Below are 19,095 nucleotides of genomic sequence, written 5' to 3'. Positions count from 1 at the left end.
CAATGATAGCTAACAGAACAATAGATTAATTGACAGTGCATTACTTTGGCAAACCTGTGTCAAGCAACATAATTCAGAGTTACGTTTATAAATGTCACATGAAACTGTACTGTGCACAACAGAAGCCTTATGTTAACCATGTCCAGAAGCAGCATTGGCTTCTCTGGGATCAGAAGAACCTGGGGTTGACCAACACACAATGGAAAAGTGTACTGGGGTCAGACAAATCAGTGGTCCGAATCTTTTTTTTGTGGTCAAAATGGATAATGTGATCTCCAGACCAGAAACTAAAAGGATATCATGGGTGGGGGGTGGGGGGGGGGGAACACTTACTGCACAGATTTAGACCTGTCCCCGACAGAATGTGTGGAAAACATTTTAACAAAAAATGTGATACTGTTATTTTAAGTGTCGATTCAGCATTAATTCCTCTTTTATATGCCCTTTACATGCACAAATAGTCACTCAATTAGACATTACATTTGGAGAGACTTGTAAATTTTTTCCTAGAAACAAGAAGTGAAAAATATAAAAATAACTCTTTAAGGAAGAGTTAAAGATGCTGATGCCCTTAATTACGCACACCACAAAGTCAACTTTCCCAGAGCTGGATTTCCAATTTTAGACTACTTAGAGGTTCACTTCTCTATGGACAAAACAATGAATGCAGAAAAAAGAAATATGCTTTTTCCAAAAAAGGAAAAATTGTGATTTTCCTAACAAACCCATTTTCTCTTAAAGAGTATTCCGAAAAATATATTTTACCACACTTCAAAACTCAATAACAGTGATGGATTGAGATAAATTCTTTTTTATTTAATTCTTTTACATTCTGATATACAGAATTCTGCATCACAGGAGTAGTTGTTGCAAGCATTCAATAACAACAAACAGACAACAAACAATAAACAAGAAATAAAATGAAATAAACAACATAGAAATAACGAGTAAACTGAGACCGGAAACAAAGAATATCCAAGCACCTAACAGACATAAAGCCAACACAGAAATATAAGGGCTATATATGCACACGGAAGTAGACAGTAAACAGGAGACACCTGGGGACAGGTAAAGAGGGGACGGAGCTACAAATGAACACATGTGGAAACACTAAGAAGGAGACACGGGAGGAAAAACACAGGGCTATGAGCAGGGGAGCAAATGGGGAAGGAACACACAGGGACGGAGTATAACTTATGTAGCTACCATTTAAGGTGGATTTCTTTCTGGTCAACCTTAAACTACGCAATAGGTAAGTTTGGCACTGCATTCTAAATTATTCCTGTTGTACCCTACTGCCACTTGATTCATAACTATAATTTTGTGATTAAATGTGATCCATTTTAAGTTAAAAAAACAATAACCTGAATAGTAAAAAAGGATACGTTTTCATCTTTTCAAAACTTTAGGTGTTGCTATAACACTAATAAACAGCACTAGCATGAGTAAATGGTACACTGCACAGTGTCATATTAACATTAAACATTTAACACTGCTATCAGTGTAATTTTTACTCTCTGTAGAGTGGGACCATATATGCTCTGAAGAAGTGTTACAGTTAACTTTTTAGGTGTTAATCCAGCACTGCTAATTTTACCTTGTTCACCAGCAGCTAATATAAGATAACAGCAATGTTATTGTATTCTTTATTCTGTTTGTTATGGAGTTAAAAGTTGGGTTTGGGCTCTGGAGCACGTCTGTGTGTGTTTAACAAGCAGAGATGTACATGCACTGGGTGCACACAGTGAGCAAGACACCCTTATAAGAATGGATTCAGTCAGTGGCGTACATGTGTTTTCCGCCACTTCAATAGCAACACGCCAGATATTTATCTGAACACACCTCACTTCCACACCACCACGCCCATCAGCTATTTTAATGTCGGGGGCCCAAGGCGTGAGAAAAGACTGTTGACAGGGTGTAGGAAACTAAATATAAGCACAGGTAAGGGCTACCTGCAGGGCGTTTCCGCCTGACGCACCTCCGAAAGTGCCAAAGGGGGTAGTTACAGGGTCATCAGCCGGGAGCCACCCTTCATTGATGTTTTGCTCCATTAATCCCAGAACATCTCATGATGGTGGAGCCCCCTGCAGCTACCCCTAGGACCCCTGTTTCCCCTACGACGTGTCCTTCCTTCTCAGCCACAGCAAGAAGCTGGCTCTTTCCGCCTCCTCTGCCAAGTCCTTGCATATCTTCTTCAGCTTTGGCCCGGTCACTCCTACGTTCCTCAGGAGGCGCTGGATGGATGTTCCGATAAACCCCCTGCAGCCAACCTCCACACGACAGATAACGGTCGACCATCCTGCCTCTCGACACTCAGCTGCCAGCTTGGTGTATTTCTCCTTCTTCCTTTCGAATGCTGCCTCCATTCCTCCCTCCCAAGGGACCGTGAGCTCTGCCAGGATCACTGTTTTGACTGAGGGGGACCACAGGATGATGTCTGGTCTCAGAGAGGTCGTGGTTATCTCTGGAGGGAACTTGAGCTGCTGATCAAGGTCCACTCTTAAGATCCAGTCACATCCAGGTGTTAGCAGGGATCTTCTCTCCCTCTGGGTGATGTTCTGAGCCCCTGCCCCGTGTCCAACAAAATGGATCAGCTTTCGTGCTGTTGAAACATGGTCTTTGGCTGCTTCCAGCCTTCGTACCTCAAGGACTTCTGCCAGCTTCCACAGGACCTGATCATGCCGCCACCTGTACCGACCCTGAGCCAGAGCTGTCTTGCAACTGGACAGGATGTGCTGAAGACTTGGGTTTGGGGCGTTGCACAGATGACAGTTTTCCTCAGAGCCGTCCCACTGACTCAGATTGCTGTGGCTGGGGAGGGTGTCGTAGGTGGCCCAAATGAAGAAACATAACCTTGCTTGAGGCATCTTCCATATATCGGATCACTTGATGGTCCTGTCGACCACTCCCTCCCAGGTTGTCCAACGTCCTTGCTGCTGCTGGCTGAGCCCATTGACCTTGTACTGCTCTTCCTCACTCCTGACAATTTCTTCAATTACCAGGTCTTTTCTCTCCTTTCTTGTGGCTTTTTACCAAAACTTAAGGGGGGCTTATCCCGACCGCAAGCCAGCTCTCCCTGACTGTGTCCTCCCAACAATCTCTCTGTGCATCAACCTGCTGATGGCCTGGTCAACAGCCTCTTCAGCCTTCCACTTGTGTCCTGTTCGAACTGGTGCTGTGGTGTTTCTTACAAACGGGTCAGTTGAGTCTCTCAGCTCTAACACGAGCCTCGCCATCTCCTGTCTGTAGCCCAGGTTGATGGACATCAGTGGCAGCTGGAGTGTGTTTTTCCCAAACAGGCCACTTGCGAATAGCAAAGAGCATCACAACACACCTTCTGCAAGGTATATGATACGACCCAAAGTGTGGAAGAGGAGCTGGTTAATAAACTATACTACCTGATGAACTATTGATGACTATTACATTTTTACAGTGTTGATTTTAAGTGCCATAACTTTACTAACTTTTGCAATGCAAGAAACTAACATACCAATCGCGTGTGCTGTAAATATTACCAAAGATATTCCTCAGTGAATCAGATTTGTATGGATTTGAATGTGGCTCAAGATACAGAGAGCGCTAATCAAATAACTTGCACTAAAATCAGACTGTGAAGGCGGAAACCCACTTTTTAGTGAAACACAGAGGCCCAATCGTACACCCTGCGCAAGGCGCGTTGCGATGCTCGTTGCTATCTTACACCTCATCAACAGTCTATTTTCACACCTTCCAGCTGCACCATTGAAATAGAATCAGGTTTAAGGAATATATTTACGCCAATGGGCGTGATGGTCTGGGAGTGAGGTGTGTTCATGTAAATATCTGGCGTGTTTTACTGTATCTTGGCAGAGGGAAATACAAGTGCCACACTGACTGATTAAAACCATGACAATGGTCAACAGTCAGCCGCCCAATCCTATCTTAGACACACAAACATGCTGCAGAGCGCAAAACCCAACTTTTAACTCAACAAAAAACAATGAATGTTCTCTTAAATGAGCTGCTGGTGTACCTTCACAGTGTAAATACACAGGTCTGTATCCTCTGATGAGACACACAAAGTGGCGTACTGTTAAGATACGAATATCTCAAAGTCAGAGCTCACCTGCCTCTTCAAAATGACCTGAAATAAACTCTTTTTACATTGACTTCCATTGAAAGTTTACAAGTTTTTTTCTCTCTCCTGTAAAGTTGCTGTTTTGGAGATATTTGTTTTTCATTGGACAGCGACGATTTGCAAAAGTGTATCTGCTGTGAAATGTCGTCAATCATCTGCCACTGTAACCGAACATAAATTCTTGTATGTGTGAGCGGATAAACTTAAACTGTCCACCCTGTGAAGGTAATTAAAACCAAGGTCACCATAAACATTTGGTTTATGCAAAATTGTTTGCAACCTCTACGTTAATCGTGTCTTCATCAAATGCCATTTTTTTTATTAAAATTGTCAGCAGTGATCTGCCTGTTTTATTCAAACACAGAAGTGGTGAGCATGGTCAGCATGGGAGGAGAATCTTATTTCCCGTTTTTTTGGTATAGGTTTGTAGAAACATTTTTGGGATGTGGTTACAACGATTGATCCACGAGAGAACTGCAGAATTGTCTTCAGAAGGTAAACCAATACTAATCATATCAGATCTATAATTTTTTTTTACCTTATTAACAATATACTTTTAAAAGAAAGTTAGTGACTCTCTGTAATTTAAAGAAACAAAATTGAGTTTCATTTCATTTCAGCAACTTGCATTCAAGGAAAGCGAGACGATATGTTGTGTCGTTGGGACAATCCTTGTTACCACAGCAGGTTTTATATGCGCCATTTTTAAAAAAGGAAGACTAACACTGCAAGCACTGCAATTTTACTTAGGGAGATTTTTTTTCTTGTGGTTTAAATATAAAAGAGCAATTAGTTGAATGTAAGAATCACATTCTTTTGTTTCACCATGTTGTAGAACTCCTGCAGTTCCCTTTAACTGCGGCGCACAGAGGCATGACCAGGGGGTCAATTTAATAAGTTAGTAATAATTAAATAGTTAGTACGTTTAAGTGTTTTCAACTGCTGCATTCTGACCGAGTCTCAGTACAATCTAAGCGAATGTGATGTCGCCAAGAATGTGGAGGAGATGATTCAAGATTCAAGACTTTCAAGATTCAAGATTTAAGACGTTTATTGTCACGTCACAGAGTACAGGTGTACATGTGAGTGAAAAACTTGGGTGCAGATTCCCACTGGTGTGCAGAGAACAATATTTACAAGAAGAATAATACTTAAGCAATAGAACACGAGAGGGAGTGTGTTATCACGAATAACATCACGAGTGCCGTAGATCATCACAGCCGTGATGTTATTTGTGATAACACACGACCTCGAGTGTTCTATTGCTTTTATACAACAGTTTATTTTTTTACAAAATGAATAAAGAAAATAAATCAAAGAACTTTAAGAAATTCAGTTTGAATATGCTTTAATATGGACTGTGCCTTCCGCCAAAAAGTAGTTCCACCACAACTTAACTACAAAACGGTGTATGGTTCAGGCAGACTAACACCACGAAAGTTAGCTTGAAAGCAAACTTGGGAATAAGCGAAGATGGTTCGGAGGGTGAAATAACGCTAATACTCTCCTCTCCTGCTCTGTGGAGTTGTCTTCAGGTGAACGCTGCGCATTTTTTGAGCATTTCTGTTAGTTTTGCTGGGTGGTGTTGGTTAGCTTGCCAGTGTGGCTGGACTGTGGGTAGGTGGCCGGAGTCAAGCTATCCACGCTTCGGAAATTCCCAGTCAGCATAGCCTGTTTTAGCTCAGCATTAACTTAGTCTAGCCTTGCCTGGCTGGTTAAGTTAGCGTTCTGGCAGTCAGACGGCATTAGCCAAGCGATTTTCCTTCTCTTTTTTCCACGAGTCAGCGCTGTGGGCGAGCGTGCCGCGGCTGAGCGCTAGCCTGTGCTAAGCTAACGCTGCCCCTGATGCCGTTGATGATTCTAAGCTGTACTGTGTATATACGCTGTTACTCGGCAATGCGTTGGCGGAGTGATACAAGTTTAGTGTGAGAAGGCCGTGATGTTATCATAAATATCATCACGGCTAGAACACTTCTCAACCAATCAGATTGTGAGGTCGGAACTAACTGTTAACTAACTGATAAATATAATACACAGATAACTTTACAGTATACACAATATACATAATAACAATACACACACTAACTTACACTATAGATATAGTGACAAATGGCACAGAAATATGTTAAGTAAAACTGAATATATAAATATACAATGCTATATAGATATGCAGATATCTAGAGTATATGTGTGGAAGTCCAATGTCCAGTAGATCACGAGCAGAAAAACAGAGCAAAAAGCAGATAGATAAATTGAAAGAATGTACAATTATTAGAGCTATGCTGTGTTCAGACCATTTCTAGAGTATAGAAGGCAAAAACACACCAGAGTTGGTGTGAAGGTTCTGGAAAAAATTAAGAGAGCACTTCAGTTTCTGAATCAGTTTTTCTGATTTTGCTATTTATAGGTATATGTTTGAGTAAAATAAACAGTGTTGTTTTATTATCTAAACTACAGACAACATTTCTCCCAAATTCCAAATAAAAAAAAATATTGTCATTTAGAGCATTTATCTGCAGAAAAATAGAAATGGCTGAAATAAAACAAAAGATGCAAAGCTTTTAGACCTCAAAAAATGCAAATAAAACAAGTACATATTCATAAAGTTTCAGAAATCAGAGTTCAGAAATCAATATTTGTTGAAATAACCCTGGTTTTTAATCACAGTTTTCATGCATCGTGGCATGTTCTCCTCCACCAGTCTTACACACTGCTTTTGGATAACTTTATGCCTTTCCTCCTGGTGCAAAAAATCAAGCAGTTCAGCTTGGTTTGATGGCTTGTGATCATCCAGGTTTTCAATTTGGTAAAATCGAAGAAACCCATCATTTTAAAGTGTTCTCTTATTTATTTATTTTTTATCCAGAGCTGTATGTTGGTGTAGATCTATGTAGAAGAAATATGTTTAACAACAGAACAGTAACTAACAACTAACTGCAAACAGAGAAACTACTGTACGTCAACAACTTAACAACCACTATGACCAGCACAGCAACAGGTCAGCAACCCCAAAACAAAAACCTTGAAGACAAGTTTCTATTCTCTCATTGAAATAACACAGTCGCTTGCTATAATAACAACAGTCGCTTGCTATCTTTAAACACCACATTTCAACAGTACTTAACACATCACTGAATTTAAACTTGAAAGAATTACACTGCAAATTGACAGAAAGTACTGAAAGCATGTTACTGTTATATTGCAGTGCATTACTGTCATTTATTTCAACAGTTCTGTACTGAATATACTGAATACCAGAATGTTACTGTTATTGTACTGTGCCTCTACTGTATAATATACTGTAATTAACTGTTTTATAGACTGTATGGAAAACTGGTGTGCTAAAACAATATAGCTTACCTACCTACACTCCTGCCATCATCATTGGCTCCTGGCATAATTTATGCAGGTCCCCCGCTAACTCATCATCAGTGTCCTGTCTTTCCAAATAATGATACTTGGTCTTTTGGGTATTCAACTGATATTTAAAAAAGTGAGTAAAAGTGATTCATATTGGAGGCAGATCTTGGCCTATATCATATTTGTCCACTCAGCGTGACTAACCACTGCTTACGTAAAGAAGTTTAGCTTGTGTTTTTAATTCTTACTATATAGTAGAATAGCCCTGCCTGAGTAACAATGTTCAGTATACAATGTTGCTTCAAACTGCAGCTACAAATTGCAGCAAAGCAGTAAAGTTGAGTCAACAGCATTAAAATTGAATCATGCTCCTCAACACTTATGAAAAAGTCAGAAATACTACACCGCCAAATACTACCCCTGATTTCATGCTGTAGTAATTTTCTCCCTCTCTTTCGCACACGTGATTGAGGAAAAAAGTCTGTCGCCTACATGTGCATTCGTGTTCACTCTTGGGTAACTAGTTCTAGATTACGGGAGGTTTTATCTGACTTGCGGGCATTGGCGTAGGAACCGGGGGGATGGGACCCAATATTAGAAACAAGTGGATTTGTTCCCGCCAAAAAAATTATATGTGACACACGCACCTCAGCGAGTTCACACGCTCACACGCCACACATGGTATTTCTCACGCTTGCCAATCCATCGGCTGTATATTATAATGTACTCTCGTTGAGCCAATCCCCCGTTTACCAACTGAAAAACTGCACGGACCCCCCCACCCCCCGTTGAACAACTGAAGAAGAACAGCGCGCATCCAACCCCCCAACAACAAATGTTTTTTTCTGATGTCTAACATTATATTAACTTCTGTCAAAAATCTCTATGAAACGTAAAGTTACATTCTTTTTTCCAAAAAAGGACACCTTCGTAAGAAGTGCTTTCAGTAGAAAAAATTAAAAACGCAGATGATAACAGATCAGTTTTTGTCATGTTTAGGTTGTAAAGTCACCTTTACTTGGATGTACGGTGGGCTTCGGCTCATATTAGCAAATGTGTCACCCCCCCCCCCCCATTATCAAACCCGCTCCTACGTCCTTGTGCGGGCATCAGGGAGCCGTTATTGATATGTGGTAGACTCCCGCAACTTTCAGGAGACTTTGGCTGTCCGGGAAGACATTATATACATATACATATTTTATTTACATAACTGTTTGTGCAATAGCTAAAATATGGGATGAACTTGAGTTAAATTGGTGCTTCAAATAGCAACTAAGTCTTGAATCATGCTCCTCAACGACTTGCAAATAAACTCTGACATACTGCGCTCCCACATTGTAGTCTAACGTAGAGAGTAAACTAAGATAGTCCAGATACTTACTTTGTAGTTACAACTGTACTTGATGAAAAATTTCATTGAGAGTTTAATTTAATTTAATGAGAATTTCCTCTGTTGATTAAATTATGTCACAGTATTTTATTTCTTTATTTTAATATGTAGTGCTATTAGTTTAGTTTTTTTTTTTTTTATCAATAATTGAACTTAAAAATAACTTATTTGAAAGTGCCAGTGTGAACACTGGGTTAGCAGCTGACCTCTCACACACAAGACCTCAGCCTCCACAGGAAGTAGAGCTGACTCTGCCAACTCTTGTACGGGCTGTGTATAACATTACACTTTCTGTTTGATTCATATTTAAAACAGAAGTTGGGCGACACTTTTTCTAACCAAGAATTATTTCCTCATTGACGCTCGTGAAGGAAAGAGAAATGCATGATGAAAATAATTATTTGCAAATCTTTAGTCTTTTGAAATATATTCTGTACAACATTCTCTACTCTTTGTAAAAAAATATATATATATATATTCTGTAATAATAAAATTTTATACAGTCAATCAAGATCAGTGGAGCGTCTGACTGATGTTCTGCATGTCTAAACATGACCTTGCACTCACATTTCACCCTCTGACACTGAAATGATCTCTCTGTTTTGCAACAGATCAGTGTAGTGCTGAACAGCCATGCACAAATGTCAAACACTTATCTGTCATGTGTGCAATGTTATTTGCAAAAGCAGTGCAAGTCCTGGGTTTACGTGGAAACAATAACATCAATTTCTGGGAATTTAAACTGAAAAATGATCAAATACAAAGTTTAGTTAAACCATCAGTCTAATGAATAAAAAAATAAAAAACACATCTAATCAGTATTTTACCGTTAATCTATCACACAGATAGCCTGGTAGCTAATATTCTGTTCATCACAGAACACTCTCAAGTGTGTCTGACTAAAAGTCCACTTATATAGATGTTTAGATGAGAATCATTGGGCGACTGGACAGTCAGAGCGCAGAAATTATTTTTTTTTTTCTGTAATTTTTGGGTTCTGTAGCTCACTTGCTAGGCTAGCCTCTATTACAGATACACAGAGTATCAGGCAGCTCAGTACAGCTATTTTTAACTAACTAATCTAAGTAACGATGAGAGAGAGTAAAGTCTTGGTTATTTAGCTAACAGGCTAACCGCTAACACCCTCATCAGTGCAACAGTGTTTCAAAGGATCAAATCATACACAAATGTCACATCCGACATTTCATATTTATGAAACACCATCCTTGTTTGAAGATACCGGTTAAATGAATAGGAGTAAATGGGAGAGGCATTGGATGAAAAAATTACAAATAAATGAGTGCGGGTCAGCATGATTGTGGATTAGAGACCAAAAGAATACATGTTGTTTGGTGGTTGTCAGACAAAGAGTTCTTCTAGGAACAAAAAAGAATAGGAGTGAATAAAAATAATGAGAGATGAAAGTAAAATTAGAGAGATAAAAGTAAAAACAAGTTTGGGTTAAAAAGACTTGTTCTTGGACCCTGACAGTTTTTTTTTTACGAAAACCATGCATCAGATTAAATGGATGTAGAAGAATATAAATTGGATAACAATGTAACTGAAAAGCAATGTGCCACTTTAAAAAAGCAAAATCCAAAATGATAATTTAGCCTGCATTAACATATAAATCCAAGAATATATGTGTTTAAGCCTACATGCAGTATAGGATTCATACCGAGGTACAATGTTTGTTTCACTGTTTGAGCATCATGTACTTTTTACACCGCGTTTTAAATTATTTTGCAAATTGGATTTAAGTGTCATAAAGATTTTTTTTGGTACTCAATTAAACTCATGGATGGTATTGTGTCTCAGGGCTCAGTTTGCCAGGTGAGGCCAATTAAAGGAAGACTACTTAAGAAGCATGTTCCACATTATTAAGCACACCACAGGTTTCAAGCAACATGGGATAGAAAAAGGATCTCTTTGCTGCGGAAACCATTAAATAGTGCAATGCCTCGGACAAGGTATGAAAACATTAGATATTTTACAAAAGCTTAAGCGTGATCATCGTACTGTGAAGAGATTTTTAGCTGATTCAGAGCACAGACGGCTTTGTGCAGAAAAAAGTGTCCCGCGAACCTCAAGCTGTAGGATCCTTCAAAGTCTTGCTGTGGTGAGTAAACCCACTATTCGGCCTCCCCTAACCAGAGCTCACAAGCAGAAACGGTTGCAGTGAACCAGACATACATGAAGACTCATTTCCAAACAGTCTTGTTTACTGATGAGTGTCGTGCAGCCCTGGATGGTCCAGATGGATGGAGTAGTGGATGGTTGGTTGATGGCCACCATGTCCCAACAAGGCTGCGATGTCAGCAAGAAGGGGGCGGAGTCATGTTTTGGGCCAGAATCATGGGAAGAGAGAAGGCTGGTAGCCCCTTTAGGGTCCCTGAAGGTGTGAAAATGACCTCAGCAAAGTTTCTGACTGACCACTTTCTTCCATGGTACAAAAAGAAGGGTAACACTTTATAATACTGTTCCATAGTTAATAGGTAACTAAGCAGGAACTAATTAATAGTGCTGCATTAACACCTAAATGTTTTATATTAACTACCAGGAAGTACTGAATAATTACTCAGTAGATAGTACTGAACTAATGATTATAGTAGTTCACTATTAACTCCACAATAATTACTGAGACTTACATATCTCCCACAGAACTACTTACTAATTATGTCTCCTTTATAATAACTATTCATTAATTACTGCTCAAATCAACATTAATTACTGAAAACCGTTACATCCCACCTGGGGAACTATAGATCTAAATCAGGCATATTTGAGTTAAAGGCATATTAATTGAAGGCATATTTGAATTAAGCAAGTGACACCATTTGTAGTAGTGGTAACCTTAATTACCTTATTATCCTCAGTTCCTTCCAAATATTAGCAACATATAGTAAAATACTTCAGTGTGTATTACTCTGCTTAACCATCATTTTTGGAAGAAAAAAACAACATTATAACGTAATATTATTGCATAGAAGACATTGATGAAAGTTCTCCAGAAGGGATCTAAGACTCTAAAAATGACTGTAAGACTGTAATAATGTAACAATCATTGCTTTAATACTAGGTTTCAGCCTTATAAAAGTGTATCTTCAGCGTTTGCAGTCTCACAGAGATTTATTTTACTGCACACTATTAGGGTAATTACGGTAATTTCACAGCAGACGCAGCTCTCCTGGTCCTTGTGTAAATTCTCTGCTGTGCTGCTGCTGCTGCTGGAGGAGGATTAAGAGAGACTCTGCTGCTTTCATATTTCTGTATTTGATAGAAAATAAACTAGTAATCAAGATATTGAGATCTTTTCCAGCTGATTTTACCCCCGGATCAGAGGAGGACTCTTTGTGGGTTGTTAACCAGCTTTAGGATGTGTGTTAGCTAGCTAAGTTAGCTAAGTTGTGTGTGTAGTTAGCGTTAGCCAACTAAGTTAGCTAGGTTATGTGTGTGTTAGTTAACTGACTAAGTTAACTAGGTTATGTGTGTGTTAGTTAACTGGCTAAGTTAGCTAGGTTATGTGTGTGTTAGTTAACTGGCTAAGTTAGCTAGGTTATGTGTGTGTTAGTTAACTGGCTAAGTTAGCTAGGTTATGTGTGTGTTAGTTAACTGACTAAGTTAGCTAGGTTATGTGTGTGTTAGTTAACTGACTAAGTTAGCTAGGTTATGTGTGTGTTAGTTAACTGACTAAGTTAGCTAGGTTATGTGTGTGTTAGTTAACTGGCTAGGGTTAGCTAGGTTATGTGTGTGTTAGTTAACTGACTAAGTTAGCTAGGTTATGTGTGTGTTAGTTAACTGACTAAGTTAGCTAGGTTATGTGTGTGTTAGTTAACTGACTAAGTTAGCTAGGTTATGTGTGTGTTAGTTAACTGGCTAAGTTAGCTAGGTTATGTGTGTCTTAGTTAACTGGCTAAGTTAGCTATGTTATGTGTGTGTTAGTTAACTGGCTGAGTTAGCTAGGTTATGTGTGTGTTAGTTAACTGGCTAAGTTAACTAGGTTATGTGTGTGTTAGTTAACTGACTAAGTTAGCTAGGTTATGTGTGTGTTAGTTAACTGACTAAGTTAGCTAGGTTATGTGTGTGTTAGTTAACTGGCTAAGTTAGCTAGGTTATGTGTGTGTTAGTTAACTGGCTGAGTTAGCTAGGTTATGTGTGTGTTAGTTAACTGGCTAAGTTAGCTAGGTTATGTGTGTGTTAGTTAGCTAGTTTAAATGTGTGTTAGTTAGCTAGGTTATGTGTGTTCGTTTGCTAGCTAAGTTAACTTTTATGTGTGGGTTAGTTAGCTAGGTTATATGTGTGTTAGCAAGTTAAATGCATGTGTGTTAGTTAGCTAGGTTAAATGTGTGTTATTATTATTATTATTATTATTAATGTATATTTCCCTTTATAATACTGTGGTATGATTTGCAGTTACTCCTAAAGAAGAACACAGTAACTCCTCAGTAATTAGTAATTAGTTAACATGTTTCTCACTTTATAATACTGTGGTATGATTTGCAGTAACTCCTAAAGAAGAACACAGTAACTCCTCAGTAATTAGTAATTAGTTAACATGTTTCTCACTTTATAATACTGTGGTGTGATTTGCAGTAACTCCTAAAGAAGAACACAGTAACTCCTCAGTAATTAGTAATGGGTTACCATGTGCTGCTGTTAACTCCCGAAAAAAGAAGACAGGGACCCCTTATTAATTATCTATGAAGAACACAGGGATGCCTAGTCCGTTATCTAACACAAATATTTATTCATTTAAACATGATTCCCCCCAGAATAAGGATGTAGGACACAACCTACAGTAAAGCTGTATGTGAGCCATCACTTCTACTGAGCACATCTCCAGGAGGACTGAAGAAGAGCACAGGTTTACAATAAACACCTGTAACTCACTGACAGAACATTACAAAAAGGGGGTTAAGCAGACTACTGCACATTTCAGTGTGTCTAACATTTGGAAGATATTGAGCATACTAAGGTAAGTAAGGTTAATATATGATAAGTGGTGTCACTGACTTTAATATCACCACTGATAGAATAACCTGCAGCAGCAGATAAACACACTGATAGAGGCCAGCGGTCCAGCGCTGTGGAATTACCGTAATTACCCTAATAATGCGCACTAAAAGTCTGAGACTGCAAGGCTAAAGATGAACGTTTATAAGGTTGGTGCTGAAAAATAAAGCAGTGACCATTAAAACAAAATTGAGTACAGTCAGTCTTAGAGTCTTCTGGAGAACAAAAATAATGTCTACTATGTAATAATATTACGTTATTTTTTTATTATTTTTTTTTTCTTTTAAAAATGGGGTTTAAGCAGATTACGACACACTGTAGTATTTTACTATATGTTGCTAATATTTGGAAGATAATGATGATAATAAGGTAATTAAGGATACTACTACTACAAATAGTGTCACTCAAATATGCCTTTAATATCACCACTGATAGAATAATTGTTTGTGTAGACTGATTTAGATCTATAGTTCCCCAGGTGGGATGTAACGGTTTTCAGTAGTTAATGTTGATTTGAGCAGTAATTAATGAATAGTTATTATAAAGGAGACATAATTAGTAAGTAGTTCTCTGGGAGATATGTAAGTCTCAGTAATTATTGTGGAGTTAATAGTGAACTACTATAATCATTAGTTCAGTACTATCTACTGAGTAATTATTCAGTACTCCCTGGTAGTTAATAGAAAATATTTATGTGTTAATGCAGCACTATTAATTAGTTACTGCTTAGCTACTGCTTAGTTACCTATTAACTATGAAACAGTATTATAAAGTGTTACCAAAAGGAGAACCGAGCCTTCCGGAGCAAAATCATCTTCATGCATGACATCACAATGCACCATCTCATGCTGCAAAGAATACCTCTGTGTGATTGGCTGCTATGGGCATAAAAGGAGAGAAACTCATGGTGTGGCTCCATCTTCCCCTGACCTCAACCCTAGAGAACCTTTGGAGCATTATCAAGCTAAAGATCTCTGAGGGTGGAGGCAGTTCAAATCAAACCAGCAGCTCTGGGAAGCTATTCTGAAATCATGCAAAGAAATTCAAGCAGAAACTCTCCAAAAACTCACAAGTTCAATGGATGCAAGAATTGTAAAGGTGATATTAAAGAAGGGTTCCTATGTTAACATGTAACTTGGCCTGTTAGGATGTTTTTGATTGAAATAGCTTTTGATTTCAGTGAATGTGAAATCCTCCTAATGCTGCAATTTCAAACAAATGACCATTTTCAGTTCTTTACAACCTATAAAATGTTTTGAAACTCTGCTGTGCATAATCATTTGGAACAGTGCATTTTGAGTTTTTTTTTTGAAGAATATACTGTTCAATAAAATTTGATTTATTTTGATAAATTTTGACTTTTATTATAATGATTGTTATTTGCATTGACCATTAAAAAACAGGGAAAATATATTTATATTTATAAATATAAATATATTTAATATATTAATATAATTTGCATAATAATTTGGAATGCAGTGATGTTGATATTGATATTTTTGGAGTATTTCTTTATTTATTAGGCTATCAACACAAAAGTTTTCATTATCATAGAGAATCAGCCCATCTTGGTTTAATATATACAGAAGTCTGTCAGCTATATTGACTTTACAAATCAGTGTTCTTCAGTCCTGGTCCTGGTACACATTTTTCTGACTAATTTTTGTTATTGACATTTGATCACCCAATATAGGAAATGGTACAGAAAACACGCTTTGCACAAACGGCACAGACGGCTGGCTACATAGTCAATACCTTTGTGACATTTCTGCATTTTCCTCTTTATCCTCAGCACCAGCAAGACTGCTCAAGTTGTGTTTAACAATGGCGTTGAACAGCACTGATATTCCTCTGCATATGACATTAAGCAGGTGAGAACATTTACAAATCAAAATACAAGCTAATTTAAGAGGCTCCAATGGAAGTAGTATGATTAAATGTTGTACAGTCAAATCTCTTGTAGGGATAATGCTGAGCCTGTATTTAAAGGGGATAGTTCTCTAATATGCCACTTTGTTTAACATTTATTTGATGTAAACCCTTTGTGTTTTTTTTTTTTTTTTTTTTTCAAGTTTCTCCACAACTGAATCTTCGTTTCAGAAAGGGAATGATTCTGCCAGTAATATTACTGAAATGTAAGGGCTACACGATGCTTATTGTCATGAAAATGGATAAGTACAACAAATTGTTTAAAAGGCCTAGACCTAAACCTAAGGCCTAAGCCTAAACATTTATTATAATTAAAATAGATAAATAGGCTAACACTGTTCTTTAGCAATATCAAATTTAATCAACACTTATTTTGTTTTTATTGTTTTCAGCTATGACTACTCAACTTATTACGATGGAAATTATGATGGCACTGAACCCTGTGATTATGGAAGCCACGGGAGCCGTTTCCTGCCCTTGCTCTATTCTCTTTTCTTTTTGGTGGGCTTCTTTGGAAATACGCTCGTGGTGTGGGTCATCATGATGGGCGCTCAGCTGAAAAGCATGACCGACGTGTGCCTTCTGAACCTGGCTGTAGCCGACCTGCTCCTGGTCATGTCTCTCCCCTTTTTGGCCTACTACGCCGCCAACCATTGGATTTTTGGGGAAGTCTGGTGCACCGTGGTACTCGGCATGTACTACGTGGGGTTCTATGGCAGCATCTTCTTCATTGTACTGATGAGCATCGACAGGTACTTGGCTGTAGTCCTCGCTGTCTATGCTTTAAGGATCCGAACAAAGGCATATGGGATTGTGGCCAGCCTGATCATCTGGACCATGGCTTTCTCAGCGTCTTTCCCTGAGCTGATTTACATTAAGGTTGAAAACATCAATAACGAATCACTTTGCACTGCATATCCAAACATCTCCGACAATCATTTCTTGAGAACCTTTGGCCTATTTAAAATCAACATTGTCGGCCTGCTGATTCCACTGATGATTGTGGGATTCTGCTACACAATGGTGCTGAGAAGGCTCCTCAAGATCCGCTCCCCCAAAAGATTTGCCATTCGCCTGGTTGTCCTGGTTATGGTGGTGTTCTTCTGCTGCTGGACACCCTACAACATCGCAGCATTCATCAAAGGTCTGGAATTGAAGCATGTCATAAATCAACATTGTGAGACCAGCAAGAGTATTCAGTTGGCTCTACAGATCACCGAGGCCATTGCGTACTCACACAGCTGCCTGAATCCCTTCCTCTACGTGTTTGTTGGAGAGAAGTTTAAGAGGCATCTCATCAAGCTCCTGCGCCTGACACCTTGCATCAAGCTGAAGTTCATGACGAGCTACCTGTCCCAGGCTGTAGGCTCTGTGTATTCGCAGACTACCAGTGTGGACGAGCGCTCTACTGCCATGTAAATGAAGCAGGCACAAAACTCTTGAACGAATATGAAATATCATTTTACAAGTCAGGTACCGCTGTGAATTATGTGCTGTAATTTTCTGCTTTCAGATATAAGCATGCTGGTATTTACAGTTTATTCCTAGATAATCCTTCATTCTGTTACATCTTCTAGAATTTCCCCTCGTGGATCAATAAAGTATCTATCTATCTATCTATCTATCTATCTATCTATCTATCTATCTATCATTCTGAAGTATTAATTTTGTGATAATCTTGAATGTCTTGATGTTATGTGATAGTGTCACACAGTTGCAGATTTGAAGCCACAGTTTACTGATTTGAAAACAGTTTAAGAGGGTGGACACTTTTTCTAACCAAGAATAATTTCCTCATTGGCGTTCGTGAATGAAAGAGAAATGCATGATGAAAATAATTATTTGCAAATCTTTAGTCTTTTGAAATATATTCTGTACAACATTCTCTACTGTTTGTAAAAAATATATATATATTCTGTAATAATACAATTTTATACAGTTAATCAAGCTCAGTGGAGCATCTGACTGATGTTCTGCATGTCTAAACATGACCTTGCACTCACATTTCACCCTCTGACACTGAAATGATCTCTCTGTTTTGAACAGATCAGTGTAATGCTGAACAGCCATGCACAAATATCAAACACTCATCTGTCATGTGTGCAATGTTATTTGCAAAAGCAGTGCAAGTCCCGGGTTTACGTGGAAACAATAACATCAAATTCTGGGAATTTAAACTGAAAAATGATCAAAAACAAAGTTTAATTAGTTTACAGACTAAATGAATACTGCACACATGTTATGTCAGTCATATAGTAAATTTTAAAGCATCAGTATAATGAATAAAAAAAATTAAAAACACAGCTAATCGTTAATCTATCACACAGATATACTGGTAGCTAATATTCTGTTCATCACAGAACACTCTCAAGTGTGTCTGACTAAAAGTCCACTTATATAGATGTTTAGATGAGAATCATTGGGCGACTGGACAGTCAGAGCGCAGAAATTATTATTTTTTTCTGTAATTTTTGGGTTCTGTAGCTCACTTGCTAGGCTAGCCTCTATTACAGATACACAGAGTATCAGGCAGCTCAGTACAGCTATTTTTAACTAACTAATCTAAGTATCAAATCAAATCAAATTTATTTGTATAGCGCTTTTTACAACTGGTGTTGGCACAAAGCAGCTTTACAGAAACATGATTACAGGACAAAGAATCAGGCAAAACATTAAACATAGAATATACATAATACAGAACCCCCAGTGAGCGCGGAGGCAAGGAAAAACTCCCTCAGAGCTGCAGGAGGAGGAAGAAACCTTGGGAGGACCAAGACTCACATTAAAGGGGGGACCATCCTACCACTGGTCAAATGGTTTTTAAATTAATTTTAAAAAGTCTTTCATACATCCACATAGGTTTTATATATTCAGGTGTATAGCAGCTCCACTAATGGCTTATAGAGTAAGATGGATGATGAGCAGCTGATCTGTGGTGGTGGATGGAGAAGAGCTGACTTCAGAAACTTCCAGTCTGGCCAGACAGAGGACATGAGAGCCTGAGGGTCCAACATCCCGCGGTATCGGGTCAGACAGGTGGGCAGTCAGTAACTCGGAGGAAGGCAGAGAGATGGAATTAGTTTTGACTGGATTTATGTAAAACAGAGAATATAAAACATTATCAGAGTGTGGCAAACTAATGACTCCGGCAGATCTAAATAAAACAGCCTAACTAAAGGCAGAGAGCCAGAAGGTAACATAGACATGGAGGCTCCCTGAAACACTGGCATCCACCCACTCCACCGTCCACAAACCTGAGTGACCGTGTGCAGTGGGAGAACAA

General features: G+C 38.5%; 1 protein-coding gene across 1 annotated transcript; it reads left to right on the top strand.

Moving 5' to 3' along the window:
* Positions 1–4,548: 4,548 nt before the first annotated feature.
* Positions 4,549–17,428, top strand: LOC111193412 (C-C chemokine receptor type 5). The gene is made up of 4 exons (XM_022674126.2): positions 4,549–4,615; positions 15,676–15,754; positions 15,956–16,018; positions 16,205–17,428. The coding sequence occupies exons 1-4, from the start codon at positions 4,564–4,566 to the stop codon at positions 17,229–17,231; spliced, it is 1,221 nt and encodes a 406-aa protein (XP_022529847.2). The 5' UTR covers positions 4,549–4,563; the 3' UTR covers positions 17,232–17,428.
* The last annotated feature ends 1,667 nt before the right edge of the window (positions 17,429–19,095 follow it).

Source organism: Astyanax mexicanus, chromosome 6 (assembly GCF_023375975.1).
Source record: "Astyanax mexicanus isolate ESR-SI-001 chromosome 6, AstMex3_surface, whole genome shotgun sequence".
NCBI lineage: Eukaryota > Metazoa > Chordata > Actinopteri > Characiformes > Acestrorhamphidae > Astyanax > Astyanax mexicanus.
The sequence above is the reverse complement of the archived record's forward strand: the minus strand, read 5'-3'. Positions and strand labels throughout refer to the sequence as shown.